The sequence below is a fragment of the Mercenaria mercenaria genome, chromosome 8 (genome assembly GCF_021730395.1).
Source record: "Mercenaria mercenaria strain notata chromosome 8, MADL_Memer_1, whole genome shotgun sequence".
NCBI classification, from domain to species: domain Eukaryota; kingdom Metazoa; phylum Mollusca; class Bivalvia; order Venerida; family Veneridae; genus Mercenaria; species Mercenaria mercenaria.
The window spans coordinates 22,402,637-22,423,156 of record NC_069368.1 but is presented as its reverse complement, the minus strand read 5'-3'; the positions used below and the strand labels follow the sequence as shown (position 1 = coordinate 22,423,156).

The window sequence follows — 20,520 nt, the reverse complement described above, 5'->3', positions numbered from 1 at the left end:
TATGGCCTGGATGGGTGTTTGCGCGTAGTAGCAGCTCTGGGGGCTAAATTCTTAGATTGTCTGGGCGTTGATGATGCTTTCTTCCCGCTGGTTCCATTTAACAACATATCGTATAAAATGAAGAATTCGTAATTTGTTCAGTGTACATTAAGAGTGAATTAAGAATGTTGGAAGTTTCAAATTTAGTATATTTAACTGGTTTAACCCTGCGTTTAGGTTTTTTCTGACTAGCAAATCACAGCACCATACCCTGTACAGTTTTATCTGTTGAATTCTCGGCACTGTTAGGGCGTTGGCAGGTCGGGCTTTTGCAGCATATTGGTGACACAGCCCTCGTCCCGGGGTTGTAATCCTTCTTACCTTTGCAGACCATGCTGGTATCTTGGCTTAACTGGCATCTGTACACGGAACATTGTTAGTATGACCTTACCTTAATCTGCGCGCGAATCTGTTGACATGACCTTTCTTAGCACATTCGAACTATGCTCATAACACTTAGAATATGCCAACAGATCTTGCTGGCAATTTTTTTGAGTAGAACTTACATTGATGCTAATGATCAAGTTTGATGAAGATCAATCAAGCAGTTCATGAGAAGTCTTTTAAAGATATTTCTGTTTTTAGCTCTTGTGGTCCCCCAAAAGGGGTCAAGTGCCCGCATTTAAACAATTTTGGTTGAGGACCTTACACTGATGCTACAAAGGTTTCACATTTCAAACACAATAATAATGTATAATTATTATAGGTCATACGGTAACTTTCGAGCTTTTGGTGGTGGAAGAAGACCCCTTGTTTCCCTCCATGCATTTATTTCATCACAAGTTGGCACCTGGTTAGAATTCAATGCCCCAAGCGATACGAACCTACATCTGTAACGAGCATGTGATTCCAAGTCAGCGACCTTAACCACTCCGCCAAAGAGGCCCATCTGACCAAGTTTGATGAAAATCTATCAAGTGGTTCATGGGAAGAAGTCAGTTAAAATTATTTCTATTTATAGTTCTAGTGGACCCTAATTCACCGATTCAATCGTTCAGTGCTCAGTGCAAGTAGTACGAACTTTAAGGTGCAAAACCAACATCAAGGTAAAACAAGAACTCGTAGAACACGAAATGCCCCCCCCCCCCCCCCCCCCCCCCCTCGGTAATTGCACAGGGTACAGAAATTATTTGGTCACTGAGCACTTGACATTTGACATACAGACCTCAAATCTATAATTACGGGTCATTTACCGACAATTCCAGAAATAGGTAAACTCCGTATCAAATGTGATCTTAGACCAAATCCTTTCCTAGTTATTTTGCAAACAAGGTTCAAGGTTCTACTGTTCTGGGTCACTCTAACCACGACCTACTGACCTCAAAATCAAAAGGGGTCATCTGCTGGTTATGATCGACCTCCCTATGAAGTTTCGTGATATAGGCCCGAGCTGTCTCAAGTTATCATCTGGAAACCATTTAATTGATCCGGGTCACTGACATTGACCTCAAAACCTGTAGGGGTTATCTGCTGGTCATGATCAACACCCCTATAAAGTTTCCTGATCCGAAGCCAAAGTGTTCTCAAGTTATCATCCGAAAATGGTTCAATTATACCGGGTCCCGGTGACCTTGACCTTAAAATCAATAGGGGTCATCTGCTGGTCATGACCAATCTCTATCCACTTTCATGATCCTTAGGCACAAGTGTTTTCAAGTCATTGTCCCAGTTTTATCTGTTCCAGGTGACTGTGACCAGTTAATTGTCCAGGTTTAACTGTTCCAGGTCACTGTGACCTTGACCTCAAAATCAACAAGGGTCATCTGCTGGTCATGATCAACCTCCCTATCAACTTTTATGATCCTAGGCCAAAGTGTTCTCAAGTTACCGTCCGGAAACTGTTTAACTGTTCCAGGTCATTGTGACCTAGACTTTTGACCTAAAAATCAATAGGGGTCTTCTGCTGGTCATGTTCAACATCCGTACCAACTTTCATGATCCTAGGTCCAAGCCGTCGAAACATTCTCAAGCTATCATACGGAAACCATTTAACTGTTCCAGAACACTGCATGTGACCTTTAGCTTAGACCTCAAAATCAACAGGGGTCATCTGCCAGTCATGACCAACCTCCATATTAACTTTCATAATCCTAGGCCTAAGCATTCTCGAGTTACCATCCGGAAACGGATTGGTCTACGTACAGAGACAGACATCTGCATAACAAATATACCCTACCTTTACCAGTTTTTTAATTTTACCTTTTGCAAAATGAAGATGTTCGTTTATCAAACTATGAAACTGTAAACTGACTACAGGGTAAATGTGATATTAACTGGTAACTGTTTACATACTATGAAGGTAATGTGATAATTCTGGGCAACTGTCGACAGTTGTAATCTGATAATACCAGGCAACTATTCCTATACCAGCACTTACAAGGATAATCAGTAGCTACATCCAAGAATTAAATGCTATTTTTTTGCGTGTTTATATGGGTATAATCCACATTGTGATATTTTTGCAAATCCCAAGAATCGCTCTAGTGCACGGGTGGTAAACGCGCAACCCAATTCCCACTGGGAATACGCTAAAAATGGGTTGCGCGACTTCCGGTGCTGGTGTTGCGCATCAATATATACAAAATCGAGGTAGGTGGGTTTTTGTTTTTGTAAATAATAACACATTTACGAGTGCTTTCGAAAAAAACCAAAATGCTATTCGACACAAAAATGAATAAAGATCATAAGTGTGAAATACCAACTTATTAATTTAAGAATCAGTTCTGTTATCACGAAGACTCTGCTGGCTCGAACTGTCAAAAAAGTATGGAATCATGAAAAATGCAAATTTTCTAACTCTTGTGCATTCTTTCTGGAAATGTGACGCTTCTAATGATCAAACACGTGTAAAACAGTCATGAATATTACATACACTTGAATGAAATGTTGCTTTTGGGGGAGAGATTGGCAAAAAATAATCGGAAATGGGGTTGCGCCCCGGGAATGGAGTTGCGCGTATACATTATATACATTATGATGTATAAGAGTCGAGCAACTCCATTCCCGGTGCGCAACCCCATTCTCGATTATTTTTTTGTCAATCATGTCCCCGTAAGCAGGATTTGAAGCAAATAATTTTGATTTTCGTTACTTTATAACACATGGTGTAGTGGTTCCTGAATGATTTGTAAGAAGTCCGAATGTTGTTTGTTCCAGTATACTGCAGTAAACAAAATATAGCATTCAGTTCTTATATTTACATTTTTGAGGTAGCTTGCTACAAAAATGTGGTTTATGGATCTTTCCAACATGTAAACAGAACAGCCGACAAGAGGGCTAAGATGGCCCCAGGTCGCTCGCCTGTGTAACACACCATAACGGTGTAAACATGTCTTACCTAGTGATTTCATAGAGGCAAATATTCTGACCAAATTTCATTAGCATTGGACCAGAAAATGTGCCCTCTGGAGTGTAAACAAGCGTTTTCTTTGATTTGACCTAGCTACCTAGTTTTTTACCCCACATGACCCAGATTCGAACTTGTCCAAAATTTCATGAAAACAAACATTCAAAGTGGCCTCTAAAGTGTATACAAGCTTTTCTTATGATTTGATCTAGCGACCAAATTATTGACCCAGATTTGAAATCGACCAAGAATTCATGATAAACAATCTAACCAAATTTTATGAAAATTTTTTATTTGTTGGATTTAACGTCGCACCGACACATGATAGGCCATATGGCGACTTTCCAGCTTTAATGGTGGAGGAAGACCCCAGGTGCCCCTCCGTGCATTATTTCATCACGAGCGGGCACCCGAGTAGAACCACCGACCTTCCGTAAGCCAGCTGGATGGCTTCTTCACATGAAGAATTCAACGCACCGAGTGAGACTCGAACCCACATCGATGAGGGGCAAGTGATTTGAAGTCAGCGACCTTAACCAATCGGCCACGGAGGCCCCTAATTTTATGAAGATGGAATCAAAAAAGTGCCCCCTAGGATGCAAACAAGCTTGTTCTTTGATTTGACCTGGTGACCTGGTTTTTGACCCCACATGACCCAGATAAAATTCATACGATATTTCATGAAGACAAACATTCTTACCAAGTTTCATGCACATCAAATGAACAAGAATTAACAAGATTTTCCTTGGATTTGACTGGGTGACCTAGTTTTTGACCACATATGACCAAGTTTCAAACTTGGCCTAGGAATCATCAACATAAACATTCTGACCAAGTTTCATGGAGATAGGATCATAAATGTGGCCTGAAGAATGATAACAAGATTTTTCTTTAATTTGACCTTATGACCTAGTTTCTGACCCCATATGACTCAGTTTCAAACTTGGCCTAGATATAAAGATAAACATTCTGACCAAGTTTCATGAAGATAGGGTCATAAATGTGGCCTCTAGGTTGTTAAAGTGGCATTATGCGCATCTTACAGCACATAGTGTGTTTTTAGTGGATGTTTTATAAAAGCAAGTTTTCGGTTGCTGTGCATTTAAATGTGTTTAATTAACAATAATGCCGAATAAGTATTTGAAAGTGATGCTTTAGAAATGAAGAAATCGAAGTTATAAATTAATAGTTCATTTCTTCAGTCTTGTAGTCGCAATGATCTCCCTTACCTATAAGTAGAGATTTCTGAAGTTGAAGGGAAGCAACCCCTGCGTGCAGTTTGACTTTCTTAAAAAGACTGCCCCAGTCAAAATAAGAAAAGTCATATTTAGAAGGTTATTTTGTACTGGTAACAGGAAGAATTTGGTATACTGGGTTAAAAGCTACATTTCCTCCACCCTTTTTACACACATCTATTTCTGCTGTATTTTTACTTGAAAAATGCGTATAATTCCACTTTAACAAGCTTTTCCTTAGATTTGACCTGATGACCTAGTTTTTGACCAGACATGATCCAGGCCTAGAGATCATCATGATAATCATTCTGTGCAAGTCTATCAAATCGAAGCATAAATGAAACCTCTATAAGGCTGAACGGGCCAAAACAGAAAATTTTGCCACTTTCAGGTGCAGTAACTCTAGAAACCATGATGGAATCTAGCCAGTTTTCGAATGGAACCGAGATCTTATTGTGACTTTGTGTGTTTAAAATCAAATATAAAATGTCACTTCTATCCTGTTCACAAGGTAAAAAATACCAAATTTTGGCTCTTTCCGGGGCTGCAACTCTGGAACCCATCATTGGATCTTATAGATTCATCATGTAATCGAAGATTTATAGTTGCTGAAGATGTAATCGAAGATTTATAGTTGTTGAAGATATTTTGCAAGTTTGTATCAAATCAAACTGTAAATGAAGTCTCTGTATGTCTGCAAAAGCCAAAATAGCAAATTTTGGCCCTTTAAGGGGCCATAACTCTGGAACCCATGATGGGATCTGGCAAGTTTTCGAAAGGAACTGAGATATGCCCATTCAAGTTTGATAAAAATCGAATACAAAATGTGGCCTCTATCGTGTTCACAAGGAAATTGTAGACGGACGGACGAACGGTGATCACAAAAGCTCACCCTGTCACTACGCGACAGCCAAGCTAAAAAGATCCACCCACTTCAAATTTAATTTGCTTTCCAAACACATAAAAGTTTCCGTTTCAAACAATGATTTTTCATTGGATTTAGCAGTATTTTAGATAAAGTTTATCTAAAATACTGCTAAATCCAATGAAAAATCATTTAGTTGTGTCGATTCAATTTGATCTTTACTATCAGAAAAATATGTTCAAGCTTGAAATGTTCTTTTTGAAATTTTGGCATCTTTGAAAGAATTTTTTGAAGGATACCATTTTGTTATTGGGTTTTCTTGTTTTGTTGGGTTTAACGTTGCAGACACAAGTATTTGTCATCTGGCGACTTTCCAGTTTTGATGGTGGAGGAAGATCCCAGGTGCCCCTACGCATTATTATTTCATCACAAGCGGGCACCTGGGTAGTACCACCAACCTTAGTAAGCCAGCTGGATGGCATTAAGAATTCAACCCCCGGAGTGAGGCTCAAACTCGCATCAGTGAGAGCAAGGGTCATACACGATATTATTAGTCCAGTTATTCCTACAAAAATGTGAAAAAAAACAAGCTTTTTCCTTTCAATTTAAAATGTATAGTGAATGTAAAGGCAGCTGTACAGAGATATGGTACTGTGACAATTATGCAGGGAATAAAATGAGTATGTTAAATCACAAGGCAGTTACAGAAGATGGTATGTGATGACTTCAGGCAACTGTACACAAGACAAATACAGAATTTTAATATTATTTAGCAAGATCGACTACCGAGGGAATGTCCGAATGTGACAATGCAGTTACACTATGCAACTGTACCCAGCTCTTACTAGACAACTGCAGACAATATTGAAGAAATAGAAATATTCCAGTTGCAGCAAGTTTATTCAACAAGACTTTAGGACAATTATAATGTTAGCACTTTACAATATTTAACACACACTGCACTTCAAGAAGATAGAAGATAGGCACAGGATTGTTTTTAAAGTGAAAAATATTTCATCAAAATTCAGTCTAGTTCTGTAATAAAGGTATTGTCCTTCAAGTCTACGAGTGTTGAATTACTTCTTTGCTGCTGCCTTCTTGGCTGCGGGTTTCTTTGCTGCTGGCTTCTTAGCAGCAGCTGCAGTCTGTAAATAAAATAAATATACCAAATTAAAACTTTTTTGAACATAAAGCATGCGAAATAGTTTATTCAACAGCTGGCAAGCACCTTAATAGTACAGGAAAATTTACAAACTTTTTCAGCATAAAACAAAATTTTCTTTCAGTTCTTAGTGAAAAAGAGGCCATTACAGATGATAGTTCAGTCTCAACAATGGAGACTTAGACATCTTCTCTGTTACATATAGATTATTTGTTTTAGCACCATGGGGTGTGGCATTTTGTGAACAGGGGCAGTGGAAGACCGTATTTCATAATAAAGAAAAAGAACAGATCTAATCTCAAATCTCTTAAATCTCAGCCTTTAATTAAAAGGGACGTCAGGTTGGTATTTGTCCGATCACAAGTGTTCAGTAACACGGACCAATATTATCATCATTTGTCCACTACTCAAGGTTAACTACTATTTATAAATGGATCTTTAATAATACAGATACTGTGTTAATCCAGATATTACCTTTTCGCATTAAATTATAGGTTAAGTAACACCTTATTTCAACTGGAACAGATCAAATAAAGCCTTGTTAATTTATTTAGGACGTCAGGTTGGTATTTGTCCAATCACAAGTGTTCAGTAACACGGACCAAAATTATCATCACTTGTCCATCTTAATGAAGATCGCTAAAGGTAAACAGGTATTCATATATAGATCAACTCTTTACAATACAGAGAAACAGTAAAAACTTTACTTTCGCCTTAAATTATGGTTTAGGTAACACCTATTTCAGGTTTAAATTGGAACAGATCAAACAAGTGAATGAAGTATTGCCATGCAATACAAAGTCCCCTACTGGAAGGCACCTAATTTTCTCTACTGCAGTATAACATAATGAACTGATATCTGTCAATGATGTATAAACAATATTGTACTATATATACAATATGTTATAACAAAACACTTGAATTAAAATTTATATATATAAAAACCTATAGTTGTTTTCATATTGATTTTTTTTGGCTGATTATAAAAATGTTATCATGTAAGTTATTTATAGTAACAACAAAGGGAAATTAATCTTTCAAAAAAAAAAAAAAAAAAGAAAAAAAAAAAAAAATCTATATAAGTCCACAAGAAACTCTTTACCAGGTAGAGATAGGTCAAAATACACCTAAAAATTGGATGTAACATGCATGCTGTACCACAGAAAAGTGGTCTCGATTTTTCTCTATCGCCAGTAATAAAAAAGTTACAATAAAATCTATTTATAGTAACAACAAAGGGACGTAATTCTAAAAACAAGGGTGCCTCATGGTGGTGAACATTTGGTCCAAGTTACATCAAAATCCCTCCATGCATGAAGAAGAAATGTTCCGTACAAAGTCATTCTTGAATTTGACCTTTGACCTCTAAATATGACCTTGACCTTAGACCTAGGGACCTGGTTCTTGCGCATGACATGTTGTCTCATCCAGGGGAATATTTGTGCCAACTGATATCTAAATCCTGCTTTGCATGACAAAGTTATAGACCGGACAGGAAAAAAATCCTCTTGACCTTTGATCTCAAAGTGTGACCTTGACCTTTAAGCTAGGGTACTGGGTGTTGTGCATGACACGTCGTCTCATCATGGGAAACATTTATGCCAAGTAATATTGTAATCCCTTGATGGATGACAGAGTTCTGGATCGGACCGGGAAAAAACCTTATTGACCTTTGACCTCCAATTGTGACCTTGACCTTTGAGCTAGGGGTCTGGGATTTGCGCAGGACACGTCGTCTCATCATGGGGTACACTTGTGCTAAGTGATATTAAAATTCCTTAATGAATGTCAGAGTTATGGACCGGACACGAAACAGACCCTGTTCATGCTATGTTAACATCTGACTGCTAAGTGTGACCTTGACCTTTGAGCTAGGGGTTTGAAAGTTGTGCATGACACATCGTCTTATTATGAGGTACATTTGTGCCAAGTAATATTAAAATCCCTTCATAGATGGGAGAGTTATGGACCGGACAGGAAAAAAGCCTTGTTGACCTTTGACCTCAAATTGTGACCTTGACCTTTGAGCTAGGGGTCCAGGTTTTGCGCATGACACGTCGTCTCATCATGGGGAACATTTATGCCAAGTAATATTAAAATCCCTTCATGGATGGGAGAGTTATGGACCGGACAGGAAAAAAGCCTTGTTGACCTTTGACCTCCAATTGTGACCTTGACCTTTGAGCTAGGGGTCCGGGTTTTGCGCATGACACGCCGTCTCATCATGGGGAACATTTGTGCCAAGTAATATTAAAATCCCTTCATGGATGACAGAGTTATGGACCGGACACGAAATTGCAGACGGACGGACGGACGGACAGACGGACGGACGGAATGACGGAAAAGCGCATTCCTATAGTCCCCGAAACTGGTTTTCAACCAGTAGGGGACTAATAAAGCCTTTTGATTTATTTAGGACGTCAGGTTGGTATTTGTCCGATCACAAGTGTTCAGTAACACGGACCAAAATCATCATCATTTGTCCATCTTAATTGCCTCACTTTATAGAATCAACTTCCTAGAAAAATTATTTAAGTATTTCAATATTTATCATCAGAGGTGTTAAAATTAAGAACATTTCAATTCTAGCATAATTCTGCCAACAGATTCATTCGGTATGCACTTGTAACAACTATATCCAAGTTTGAAACATGTAAATTTCAGTTCAGAAACAGATCACATTTAAGTTTCTGGCACAAATATTTTGCAGAAATTTCACTACAATGTCTAGGAAATCCAGGATTCATAAAGAACACTTATACACGTGTCAAGCATTTTTCAAGTTTTTAACCTTTTTTCCCTTCTCAAAACAATGTCTTGAAATCTTGGTCCAAACAACTTTTAACAATCATTTCCAAAAAGGTTGTTACAGTAGAAACTGCACTCCATTAAGTCTTTAAAAATTTGAGTACTTTTTTAATTATAATATTTAGTCAATTTTTGAGGATTTTCCAAGGGCTAGCATCAGATTCAAGTACTTTTCCATGACTGCAAACCCTGGGAACCACCATATGCTCAAGCACATTTTGAAGTATTTAAATTTGGATCTGTTATCTGTACAGACATTATTACTGACCACTCTGTTCAGTATCTACAAAACCGTCCTTCAATTTGCAACTGCATGTAGAATACATTTACTGATTTTTCATTTACAACACTGTCAAACTTAAATCTTTATCTCAAACAAGACATCAGGTTGGTGTTTGTCCGATCACATTTTTTCAGTAACACGGACCAAACTTTTCATCACATGTCTATAATCATAATTTTCCAATCTTAACCAGTAGGCACAGGTGCTGGGACAATCTCGTCAGCTCGGCCTTTTTTTCAGCTTAAATTACATTATCACCACCTCGGTGCAAAAAGCAGTTAAATGCAAGAAGCAGTTAGCCACAATTTTGCACCAAGGCGATTTCTATTATTGTATATGCAACTTCAGCAATTAACCACCGATCTTGAGCTATGGTAAACAAAGACCTACTACAGCTTCCAGCTAACCACTGCCACTGAAACAAATTGCAGATGGCAGAACATGCTCAATACAATGGGATGACAATGCAAATGACTAGCAAAAATAGTAAAGTCTTACACTTAAAAAGCCTGAATTCCAGAAAAAAACCCATATCAACTCTGTTGACTGAGAACACAATATATATATATATATATATATATATATATATATATGAATGAACACCAACACAAACTTTTCACTTACCCCGCGTTTAGCATCGACAACCCCATCTCTGGCACGTTTACGACGCTGCTCTTGCTCCTTGGCTGCTTTACGCATCACCTTGTCATACGGGTTCAGACGGTTCATTACACGCAAGTTCTTCAGTGGGTTCTTCTTAAGAATTCTTCGTTTATTCTCCTTTCTAAAATAATAATTCACAAAGATTGAATCCTTCATTTATTCACTTTTCCAAGATGAAAATTCACAGCAAGACTTTACAAAATGAACTGAAAAATGAACTTAAATAACAACAACAGGCTGTAAACGTGGTCATAAACCATGGCAATTTTGCTATAATATAAACTTAATTTCTAGAAAGGATGTACCTCTTGACAGGAATATTTCAAGAACTGCTGAATACAATTCAGAAATTCATAATCATTGCCTTTTTCTATTTAGTTACCAGTTTACTAAATTTTTTGCTGCAGAGTACACTAAGCTAATATTTCTTAAGCTTTTTTCCCTAGAGATTTTCATTTAAATCATAATATTTCAGGAACTTCAATGACACTAGACTTAGAACACCAATGCTTCCTTACAACTTACTTAAAGCATTCCCCAACAATAACATGAATTTATATATTATACCTGTAATACTGATTTCCCTGAAGTTTTATACTTACATTGGTGCTCTTAGAACTGCCTGTATTTCATCACTCTTCAAAAGACGATTCAAATCTGTGTTGGTCATCTTTGTAGCTGGTAGACTGGAAAACACAACATAAAATATCATTCTTCATTATTGACTAGAAAGTAAGTTACACAATCATCTGAAGCAATTTTGTTTTGCAGCTACATTCTTCAAATTAAATCTATTAAAGGCTACTTTCACAATTTGACAGGCCTTTTTCTCTTTTATAATTAGAATTTTTACTTGTCCTCTTTAAAACAATACCAGTTTCCCTAGTTACAGATGAGTTTCTAACATAAATGGCTCGGGAATAAACCATCAGGCATCATGGGTTATCAACTTATCATCACAAAAGTCTGAAAGAACAAAGACCAAACTGGGCAAAGTATGCTCAACCCTAAAATTTAGGTGGCAGAAAAACTTACTTATAATTATTCTTTTCTTTTGATGCCGTTTTCCAGGTACCGTAAATGCTGTCAAGTTTGTTAATAGCCGATTGGGTCCAAATACAGAATCTGCCAACATGACCTCCAGGTGCAATTTTCAGAAGATTTAACCTTGCAACATTTATTAGTGTGATACCTAGAGGAAACGAAAAATCACAAACATTTTCAAATTCATTGTTTCTTTCCACATCATCTCCATAAATCATTGATTTTTTTTTTGTCTTCTGTTCTAGCACAAATACCATTTTAATATATATGCCAAAGCCAACTGGCTATAAACCAAAAATTGTCTATGCCTAGTAAAGTACATCATACAGCATGAATACATGCTACAGGAAAAGCCAGGGTTTAAGACCACTACAGTAGGGGGAAATCTCACCTTCACGATCATCACAGCTATTGGACTGTTTGGTTCATTTTATATTTGATGAATTCATATGCATTACCTATAATGCTATTTCACTGAATAAATATCTGACACTGATCCATTTCAAATTCCAGGATTCCTTTTCCTTACTTACACAGAGGTGAACAGACCACCATCACATGAATATTGAATTTTTTTTCTCTTTACACCTTTACCCTGCTAAATTTCTACAAGAGGGTCATGATGACCCTGTATCGCTCACCAGAGTAACATGAGCCACATGTTTCAAATGGCAAACTGATGCTGAAATATTAAGAATGTAGGTCAGTAGGTCACATTCATGTAACTGAAAGTCAGTTTTAAGATCGTTCTACAGAACTGTACATGTCATCCAAATTTCAAGCCTTTATCTAAAAAGAAAGTAGGTAAAGGTCACAGTAAAGTGATCCCTAATCCCTTGGGATCATCAGCTAATTATAATTAAACAGTCTAGAAAATATGATCTGATAATTTTAGAAGTATTTTTCCTATATAACTCATAATTATAATAAGTGACCCCCAGGGTGGGGCCTCTTCACCCAAGGGGCATAATTTGAACAAACTTGTTTGAGATCCACCAGGCAATGCTAGATACCAAATATAAAAGGCCTAGGCCTTGAACTTTCAGACAAGAAGATCTTTTTTCCCCCACATAAGTCTATGTTAAACCTGGTACCACCAGGGCAGGGCCTCTTTTCACCCTAGGAACGTAATTTAAATATTTTTTGCATAGGAATACTAGGAAAAGCAAATACTTAATATCAAAAGCCTAGGCCTTGCAGTTTAAGGCAAGAAGATTTTTAAAAGTTTTTTTTCCTATACAAGTCAATGTAAAACTTGTGACCCCCAGGGCGGGGCCTCTTTTCACCCCAGGGGCACAATTTGAAAAATCTTGATAGACCATAAGATGATGTCACATGCCAAATATCAAGCCTCTAGGCCTTGCGGTTCTGAAGAAGAAGATTTTTAAAGTTTTTCCTTTTAAGGTTGCCATGGCAACCAGAGTTCTGCATGCAATTCAATTCTTTGAATAATTTTGAAAGGGGACGACCCAAGGAATTTTCCTGTGAAGTTTCAAGTAAATCTTCCCAATGGTTCTGAAGAAGATTTTTTAAGAAATTGTTGACGGACGACGGACATCAAGCGGTCACAATAGCTTACCTTTCACTTCATGACAGGTGATCTAAAAACAAACTGGTCCATTGTTTATACTTTTTATTCATCAAACGGGTATTCAATGAAAATTTACTGACTGAATAGCAAACAGTGTAGACCATGATTACCCCGCACAGCTTGGTCTGCACTGGTCGGAAAGGCAGAATAACTTGCCACCAGCAAGCTAAAGGTTAATCAATTATTATTCAAACATCAGCTCAGATATCAGGTTGGTGATTATCATATCACAACAGATCAGTAACACGGACCCAAATTTCATCATGTATTTGAGCAAGAATGTTTGTTTTTCAACAGAACTGTTTCACACTGTTATTTAAGACCTTCTATTCCAACAGAGGAATCAACAGGTTCACCTATCAACTCTACGACAAGAGGCATCAGGTTGGTAGTTATCTGATCATACACAAATCAGTAACACGGACCAAAATTTCATCACATACCTCAAGAAGTCTATACTGCCAATTTCAACTTAATTTTCGCCATTTTTTTTATGTTATATACATGCAGAAATGGAAATAAATTACTTGTTCATATAAATATATATATATATATATATTTATATATATATATATATCTTACCAGGTATATTTCTAAAAGCTCTTGATAAACCATTATCTTGGTTATAAATAATAAGAGGTCCTCGACGCTGTATTCTTCTTCTGTTCCTCATTTTTCCTTTTCCTGCTCGGAACCTTTTAGAATTGTAGACCTGCCAGAAGAACAAATATAAACTGTTGCACGAGTAATAACCTATGATCATACCCAACGAAGTATTAAATGTATAACCGATCTCACTGTTAACATGCATTAAGGAAAAATAACTCAAGGGCCACAAACCTCTTAATAAAAATATTTTCTAAGCACAAGGCGCATCTACACATTTAAGAGAGACATTTGTGGAAAGTCAATCCACCCTTCCCTCTCATAATTAAAGGTTCTGCAAGATTTTCCAGTTTATCAGTAGTGAGTACCCAGTTCCCCAAGAATTGAAAACATCAGGAACATGTTATTGTTAAAATAGGACCCAGATCACAATGTCAGTAAACGGTAAACCAATACAGTACCTTTAAAATGTCTTGCCAGGCTTTTAATCTTTTCAAAAGTTGGACAGCTTCTTTTGTCTTTTTGTATTCTTCAACTTTGTCACTGACAACGAGTGGTACTTCTGGAATCTCTTCAATTTTGTGTCCTGTAAAATAGAATAATATAATTTCTACTTTGTTCTGGATTACCTAAGGGCAAACTTTATGATTGTGCTCAGCTAGATATTTTAACACTGCACTAACTTATAAATACTAGTGGAGAAGTGGCCAAAATATCATAAAATTTTATCAACTTGACAAGGGCTATAAATCTACTAAAAGTATTGAATCAGAAAAGGCAAGCAACATAAATGAGGAGATTTAGTGGAAATCCACCCAATAACTACAGCGGTTTTTTTCACCAAAATATTCTTATGGGCCCTTAATTTATCAATAAACTTGAAACTATAGTTTATTTACACACAAATGAAAATTCCCCTTTTCTTAGTTTTACATCGTATTTTTCCCCCTCCAAAGGGCACCGACCCCCTTCCCCCAAAACTGAAAAAAAAATCACTGAACTAAAAGAACAGGCCAAAATTTGAAGAACTGAGGACAATAACTCTGCTGAAAACCATGGAAACAAAAATGCCAACAAAATGCACAACTAGGCTTGGCAATGTTTGGTGTAAATCCCTCCAGTTGTGTTGGAGCAGTTGTGCGGACAAACTTAGTATGTCTGAGACGTAACAAAAGTTGCCTCCCACCCCCAAATGAATCTGAACACTAAAACCTTGTAATATTGGCCTAAAAAACAATAACACAAAATGACCAGTGACATGGAATTACCCTTTGACATAACAAGTGCTGGGATGCCTGAAGCAGCAATAGCTGAGCACAAAGCGTATCTCCTCTGGTTTGTGTTGATCTTTCTGTGCCATCTGCGCCATGTCTTTGTTGGGGCAAACATTCTACCACCTCGACACATGTTACCGAAGGCTCCCTGACCAGACCTGTGAGTACCGCCACCACGTACACGTGGAATACGGGCAACAGCTCTACCAGTACCCCAAGATTCAGCAGATGTCTGATGTCCTGAAATTATTTTCAAATATCAACTAACAGAGCTACACATCAAACTGAATATTACAATTTCTATTCAACTCATTAAAACTTGACTAAATTATCTCATTTAATAAATTAGCATGGCTGTATTTAAGGCATATTATACTGTTTCCTGCAGTCACAATTGCTCATATTTTTTTTCAGCCACTTCCAGAACAATTAACTTGCAATTATTTTTTAATTACATAAAAGGACCTCACTTGGGCCCCATGAAACAAGTAAAAGTTGTTTTCATGAAACTATCAAATGGCCAACGGAGTCCTGGTTTTAAACCAGATTCTTAATATTATATTCTGGTAAGCAAACTCGGTACCTGCTTTCTTGCTGACAGCATATGGCTGACGACTGTTTTTCTTCATCTCAAAGTGGACAAAGCTAACAATGTCTGGCCTGATAGGAGCCTTGAACACTGCTGGCAGAGACACATTACTACCAGAGGACTCTCCCTTCTCATTGTATACAGATATTAGTGGGCGTGCCTGAAAAAAAAAACGGTTAAAAATTTATTATACACTAAGTAGTAATACATGTACTTGAAGAAAAATGGGTTGCCTGTTGGAAAGTGAAACTGGCCCAGACAAAAAAAAGTGCAGTATAATAATCCAGCCTCTTACACCTCTTGACTGTTGGGGACCTTGACTGTAGGCAAGTGTAAATCTTCTGTAACTACATATCTCCTGTGTCCCAGCGGTTAGTCAATTTCATTAAACACCAACCAAGACCAGATCTATCGAATCTCCCATTCCTTGGAAAAGTAAATTCTGTCGAGATGCTCGAAGTTATCTTTTACATTTATTTAACCGATAGTGAAATGGTAAATTTTAAAACATGCTGAATTTGTAATGAAACATTTAATCATGAAGACATATCCTCTGGGGCATGACTAGATACCGGAAAGGGCCCTTTCCGTGATATTTGATCGGAAAGGGCCTAACATGATCGGAAAGGGCCTGCCATATGTTTATTATTGGAATTGATTTAACTATTTCTTCATATTTCATTATGACATAATAAAAGAAAATAAATTACGAAGAAAAAGTTATCAATTTGTTATTTTTAAATGAAAATACGAGTCATGGCATAAATCGGGCTGATCGGAAAGGGCTTAACATGATCGGAAAGGGCCTGCTATATGTTTATCATTGGAACTAATTTTATTATTTTTTCACATTTCATTTAACAAATGAAAAAGGAAATTATTTAAGATAAAAAAATTATCAATATTCTATTTTTAAATGAATTATGGACAAAATACGGGTCATGACATAAACCGCGCTGATCGGAAAGGGCTTAACATGATCGGAAAGGGCCTGCTATATGTTTATTATTGGAAATTATTTATTTCTTTCTTCATATTTCGTTTATCAAATCAAAAAGAAAAGAACTTAAGAAAAAAATAACATTTATTTTTATTTTTAAATGAATTATTGACAATATACGCGTCAGTACATAAACTAAATGTATTTTAGTTATATGTTTTTAACTCCGTGTAAATTGCACATTGATGAGATAATAATAAATACAGATCTCCCTTAAATATTTATAAAACATGTATTTATTGGAAGTTTAATAATAACAAATATTCTTGCAATATACTTATAAAGTTTATTACTCATCGTTCTGTTAAAAGTACCTTATAATTGTTATTAACGAACGGACAGGTTATTCATATGTCACCTATCAATCAACAAGTTGAGTAAACACTGATTGCTACCTGTCAATCAAACTATTTAAAGAAGGTTAGATGTTTTTACGGCTTTTCGTTGACAAAATAATTTGCCATTGAGTAAATGATGCTTTATTCAATAATATAATATATAAACCATAGACTGATTTCAGAAACGCAACATTCGAATAATAATGCTATTTTTGGTGACAGTTACGTTACACACCTAGAAAAGCATACCAGTGGCAATATGCATTTCAAATATAAATGTGCCTTCTATGGTGTATCTGGAATGTCAACACGTAAAAAATTCAGGCCAATGTATGATAGATTATTAAAGGACAAACCAAGGTAAGAAGTAAATTTCTATTTTTGCTAAATATTTATAATATTTTCTTTCGGTGAAAGAACAAGACAAAGTTATAAACTTTTGCTAATCTAAGTAATGGAAATAGTTACAATTTGTAAACCAAGTACTATCATAATCATATGTTAAGTGTAAACAAACATGTGCAACACTGTTACGCCTTATGTGTTACTACCATGAGTTGCCAAAAATACATTATAATAATTAGCTTCAGTACCTATTCAAATGTTGGTATGTGAAATGACGTGTAGTGAATACATACATTATTAACAAAATAGTAATACAATATAAAATGAAAGCATCAATACGACGTCTAGGAATAACATTACAGATTGGATATACCAATTATTTTTTTTTATATCACGAATATAGTGGACGCAACTTGACCCCGATGGTTGACCTTTGCATTATAATACATAATGAGGCACAACCTATTATTGAAAAGGAGTGAACGTAAAACACGAGCTGCACGAGAAAAAGGAAATATAAATTTATGTAAATATAAATTAGTGTATTGGAAAGTTTTAACTGATCAAATGTAAGTATATATACTTTGATACTGCAATGTATACAAACTAATTCAATATAAATATACACGGCTACCCTAAGCACCCTTGATGACTATAATGAAATAATCGATATGAATAATCAGCCTAAGGTCAACCATCGCGGTCAAGTTGCGACTACTATACGTATTATTTTCATAAACGTATACGATAATGATTTTTAAATATATATGTTTTATATTTCAGGTATGTCTTCTTAAACATCGGAGGAAACAATATTGTCAACTACTGTTCGCCGGCTGATATATTTACGGCCTTATAAGCATTTCTTGTGCAAAAATAAAAATACTACCGAATGTACTTGTTTTTTTTTCTTAAATTCTTCAATTTGCAGGAATAACGACAAGTATTAAATTAGATAAAAGCTTATCATATTAACTGCACTTACCTCATATAATATACAATTCGTCTTACACTGTTCCGTGCAAACGGTACACACATTTTGCTTAAGAAACATGTATGCTAAGAATCAGGTGACTTTTTACCCAAAACATTTAGCGGCATTGTTTGAAGAAAGCAATTAAAAGTCAATAAAGGCTATTATCTGTCCAAAAGGCAAAGTGTATAAAAATATTGTTATAATATAAAGACATTATTTGTCACATGGCACTTGTGTGTGCTTACAAATATACTGATTAATTGATATAATCAATAGGTGTGATAATCCAATCAAACTCTATCAGGACTAATCAGAGGCACGTGTTTGTTACGCCGCATATATTCAAAGGCCGGTCCTTTCCGATCAGTTTATGCACTGACATGTGTTTTGTGTATAGTTCATTTAAAAATCGATAATGATCTTTTTTCTTAATTTATTTTCTTTTGTTAAACGAAATACGAAATATGAAGAAACAATTAAATAATTTCAAATAATAAACATGTGACAGACCCTTTCCGATCATGTTAGGCCCTTCTCGATCAGCGTAGTTTATGTCATAACCCATATTTTGTCTATAATTCATTTAAAAATCATAAATAGCTATTTCATAATTCATAATTTATTTTCTTTTCTATTTCATAAATGAAATATGAATAAATAAATAAATAAGTTCCAATAATAAACATACAGCAGGTCCTTTCCGATCATGTTAAGCCCTTTCCGATCAGCGCGGTTTATGTCATGACCCGTATTTTATCTATAATTCATTTAAAATTCGAGTATTAATAATTGTTTTATTTTAAATTATTTTCTTTTTCATTTGTTAAATGAAATATGAAGTAATAATTAAATAATTTCCAATAATAAACATGTCCCAGGCCCTTTCCGATCATGTTAAGCCATTTCCGATCAGCGCGGTTTATGTCATGACTCGTATTTTGTCTATAATTCTTTTAAAAATAACAAATTGATAACTTTTTTTTCGTAATTTATTTTCTTTTATTATGTCATAATGAAATATGAAGAGATAATTCAATAATTTCCAATGATAAACATGTAACAGGCCCTTTCCGATCATGTTAAGACCTTTCCGGTCAGTGCGGTTTATGTCATGACCCATATATTGTCTATAATTCATTTAAAATTCGAGTATTGATAATGGTTTTATTTTAAATTATTTTCTTTTTCATTTGTTAAATGAAATATGAAGTAATAATTGAATAATTTCCAATAATAAACATGTGACAGGCCCTTTTCGGAACATGTTAAGCCCTTTCCGATCAGCGCGGTTTATGTCATGACTCGTATTTTGTCTATAATTCATTTAAAAATAACAAATTGATAACTTTTTTTTTTGTAATTTATTTTCTTTTATGATGTCATAATGAAATATGAAGAAATAATTAACTAAATTCCAGTAATAAACATATGGCAGGCCCTTTCCGATCATGTTAAGTCCTTTTTGCGGAAAGGGCCCTTTCCGGTATCTAGTCATAGCGTATCCTCTGTGTTTTAATAGGCAGGACTTTTACCTCCCCTCTCAGATTTATAGATTTTATCTATAAATTTACAGATTGTGTGTATGAAAACCGATTAAATTACATTTTTGTAATTTTAAAAACATGTTAAATTTGTAACACTGTCACTTGACTGATTTTTGGCAGGGGCGGAGAGGGGATGGGGGCTTGACCACAGTCTGATCCGTGAGATCACTAGAGTACTTTGTGCTCAGGTGAAATAAAGACAAATTATATATCATTTTTTGGAACGGAACAGACAATAACTGATTACGTACTAGACATCATTGCTTTTATTTAATCATGTAGCGAAAATGGACGACATGAATTTACCTACACAACACGTGGCTACATAAATCTGAGTTATTTGTGGAATATATCGGCTCAAACTAAACTTATTCTAATCAGAACTGTTCCAAAACAAACTTTTTACTTCTTAAAACTAATGTTCTTGATTTTCATAATGGTTTACCATTTTATTTAACTTTAATCTCCTGCGAGACGTCGCTTCCTCGCCGGGACTTGTCGGAAAAGAAGGACTACTTTATAGTTCGGCGCAATAATATCTATCTCTGGTATTTTTTAAAATTAGATGCTGCTTTTATTTTTTAAAGATGCTGTCTAAATCAATAATTCAGAGTTAAGAAAATTTTTGTAATAAAATACAATATAAAACTGTTTGAATGATTTTACGGGAACTGTAATCAGGAACTACGTTTTATGATGTCGCTTATAACCTTATGAAAAATTACAATATTTTTTGTAGAACAGAAGCTGCATCCAGAAAATACGGTTACTTTGAATACCGGAATCTACTTCTTTACCGGAATCTACAGGAA

The 20,520-nt window shown here is 35.7% G+C and overlaps 1 protein-coding gene across 1 annotated transcript; it reads right to left on the bottom strand.

The window, feature by feature from the left end:
* Nucleotides 1-6,366: 6,366 nt before the first annotated feature.
* On the bottom strand, nt 6,367-20,306 carry LOC123522894 (60S ribosomal protein L4-like). The gene is made up of 9 exons (XM_045300387.2): nt 20,154-20,306; nt 15,500-15,665; nt 14,911-15,156; nt 14,104-14,228; nt 13,619-13,748; nt 11,437-11,593; nt 11,004-11,087; nt 10,363-10,522; nt 6,367-6,630 (listed from the first exon to the last, which is right to left on the bottom strand). Exons 1-9 carry the CDS (start codon nt 20,154-20,156, stop codon nt 6,562-6,564), a joined length of 1,140 nt encoding a protein of 379 aa, XP_045156322.1. The 5' UTR covers nt 20,157-20,306; the 3' UTR covers nt 6,367-6,561.
* Between the last annotated feature and the right edge of the window lie 214 nt (nt 20,307-20,520).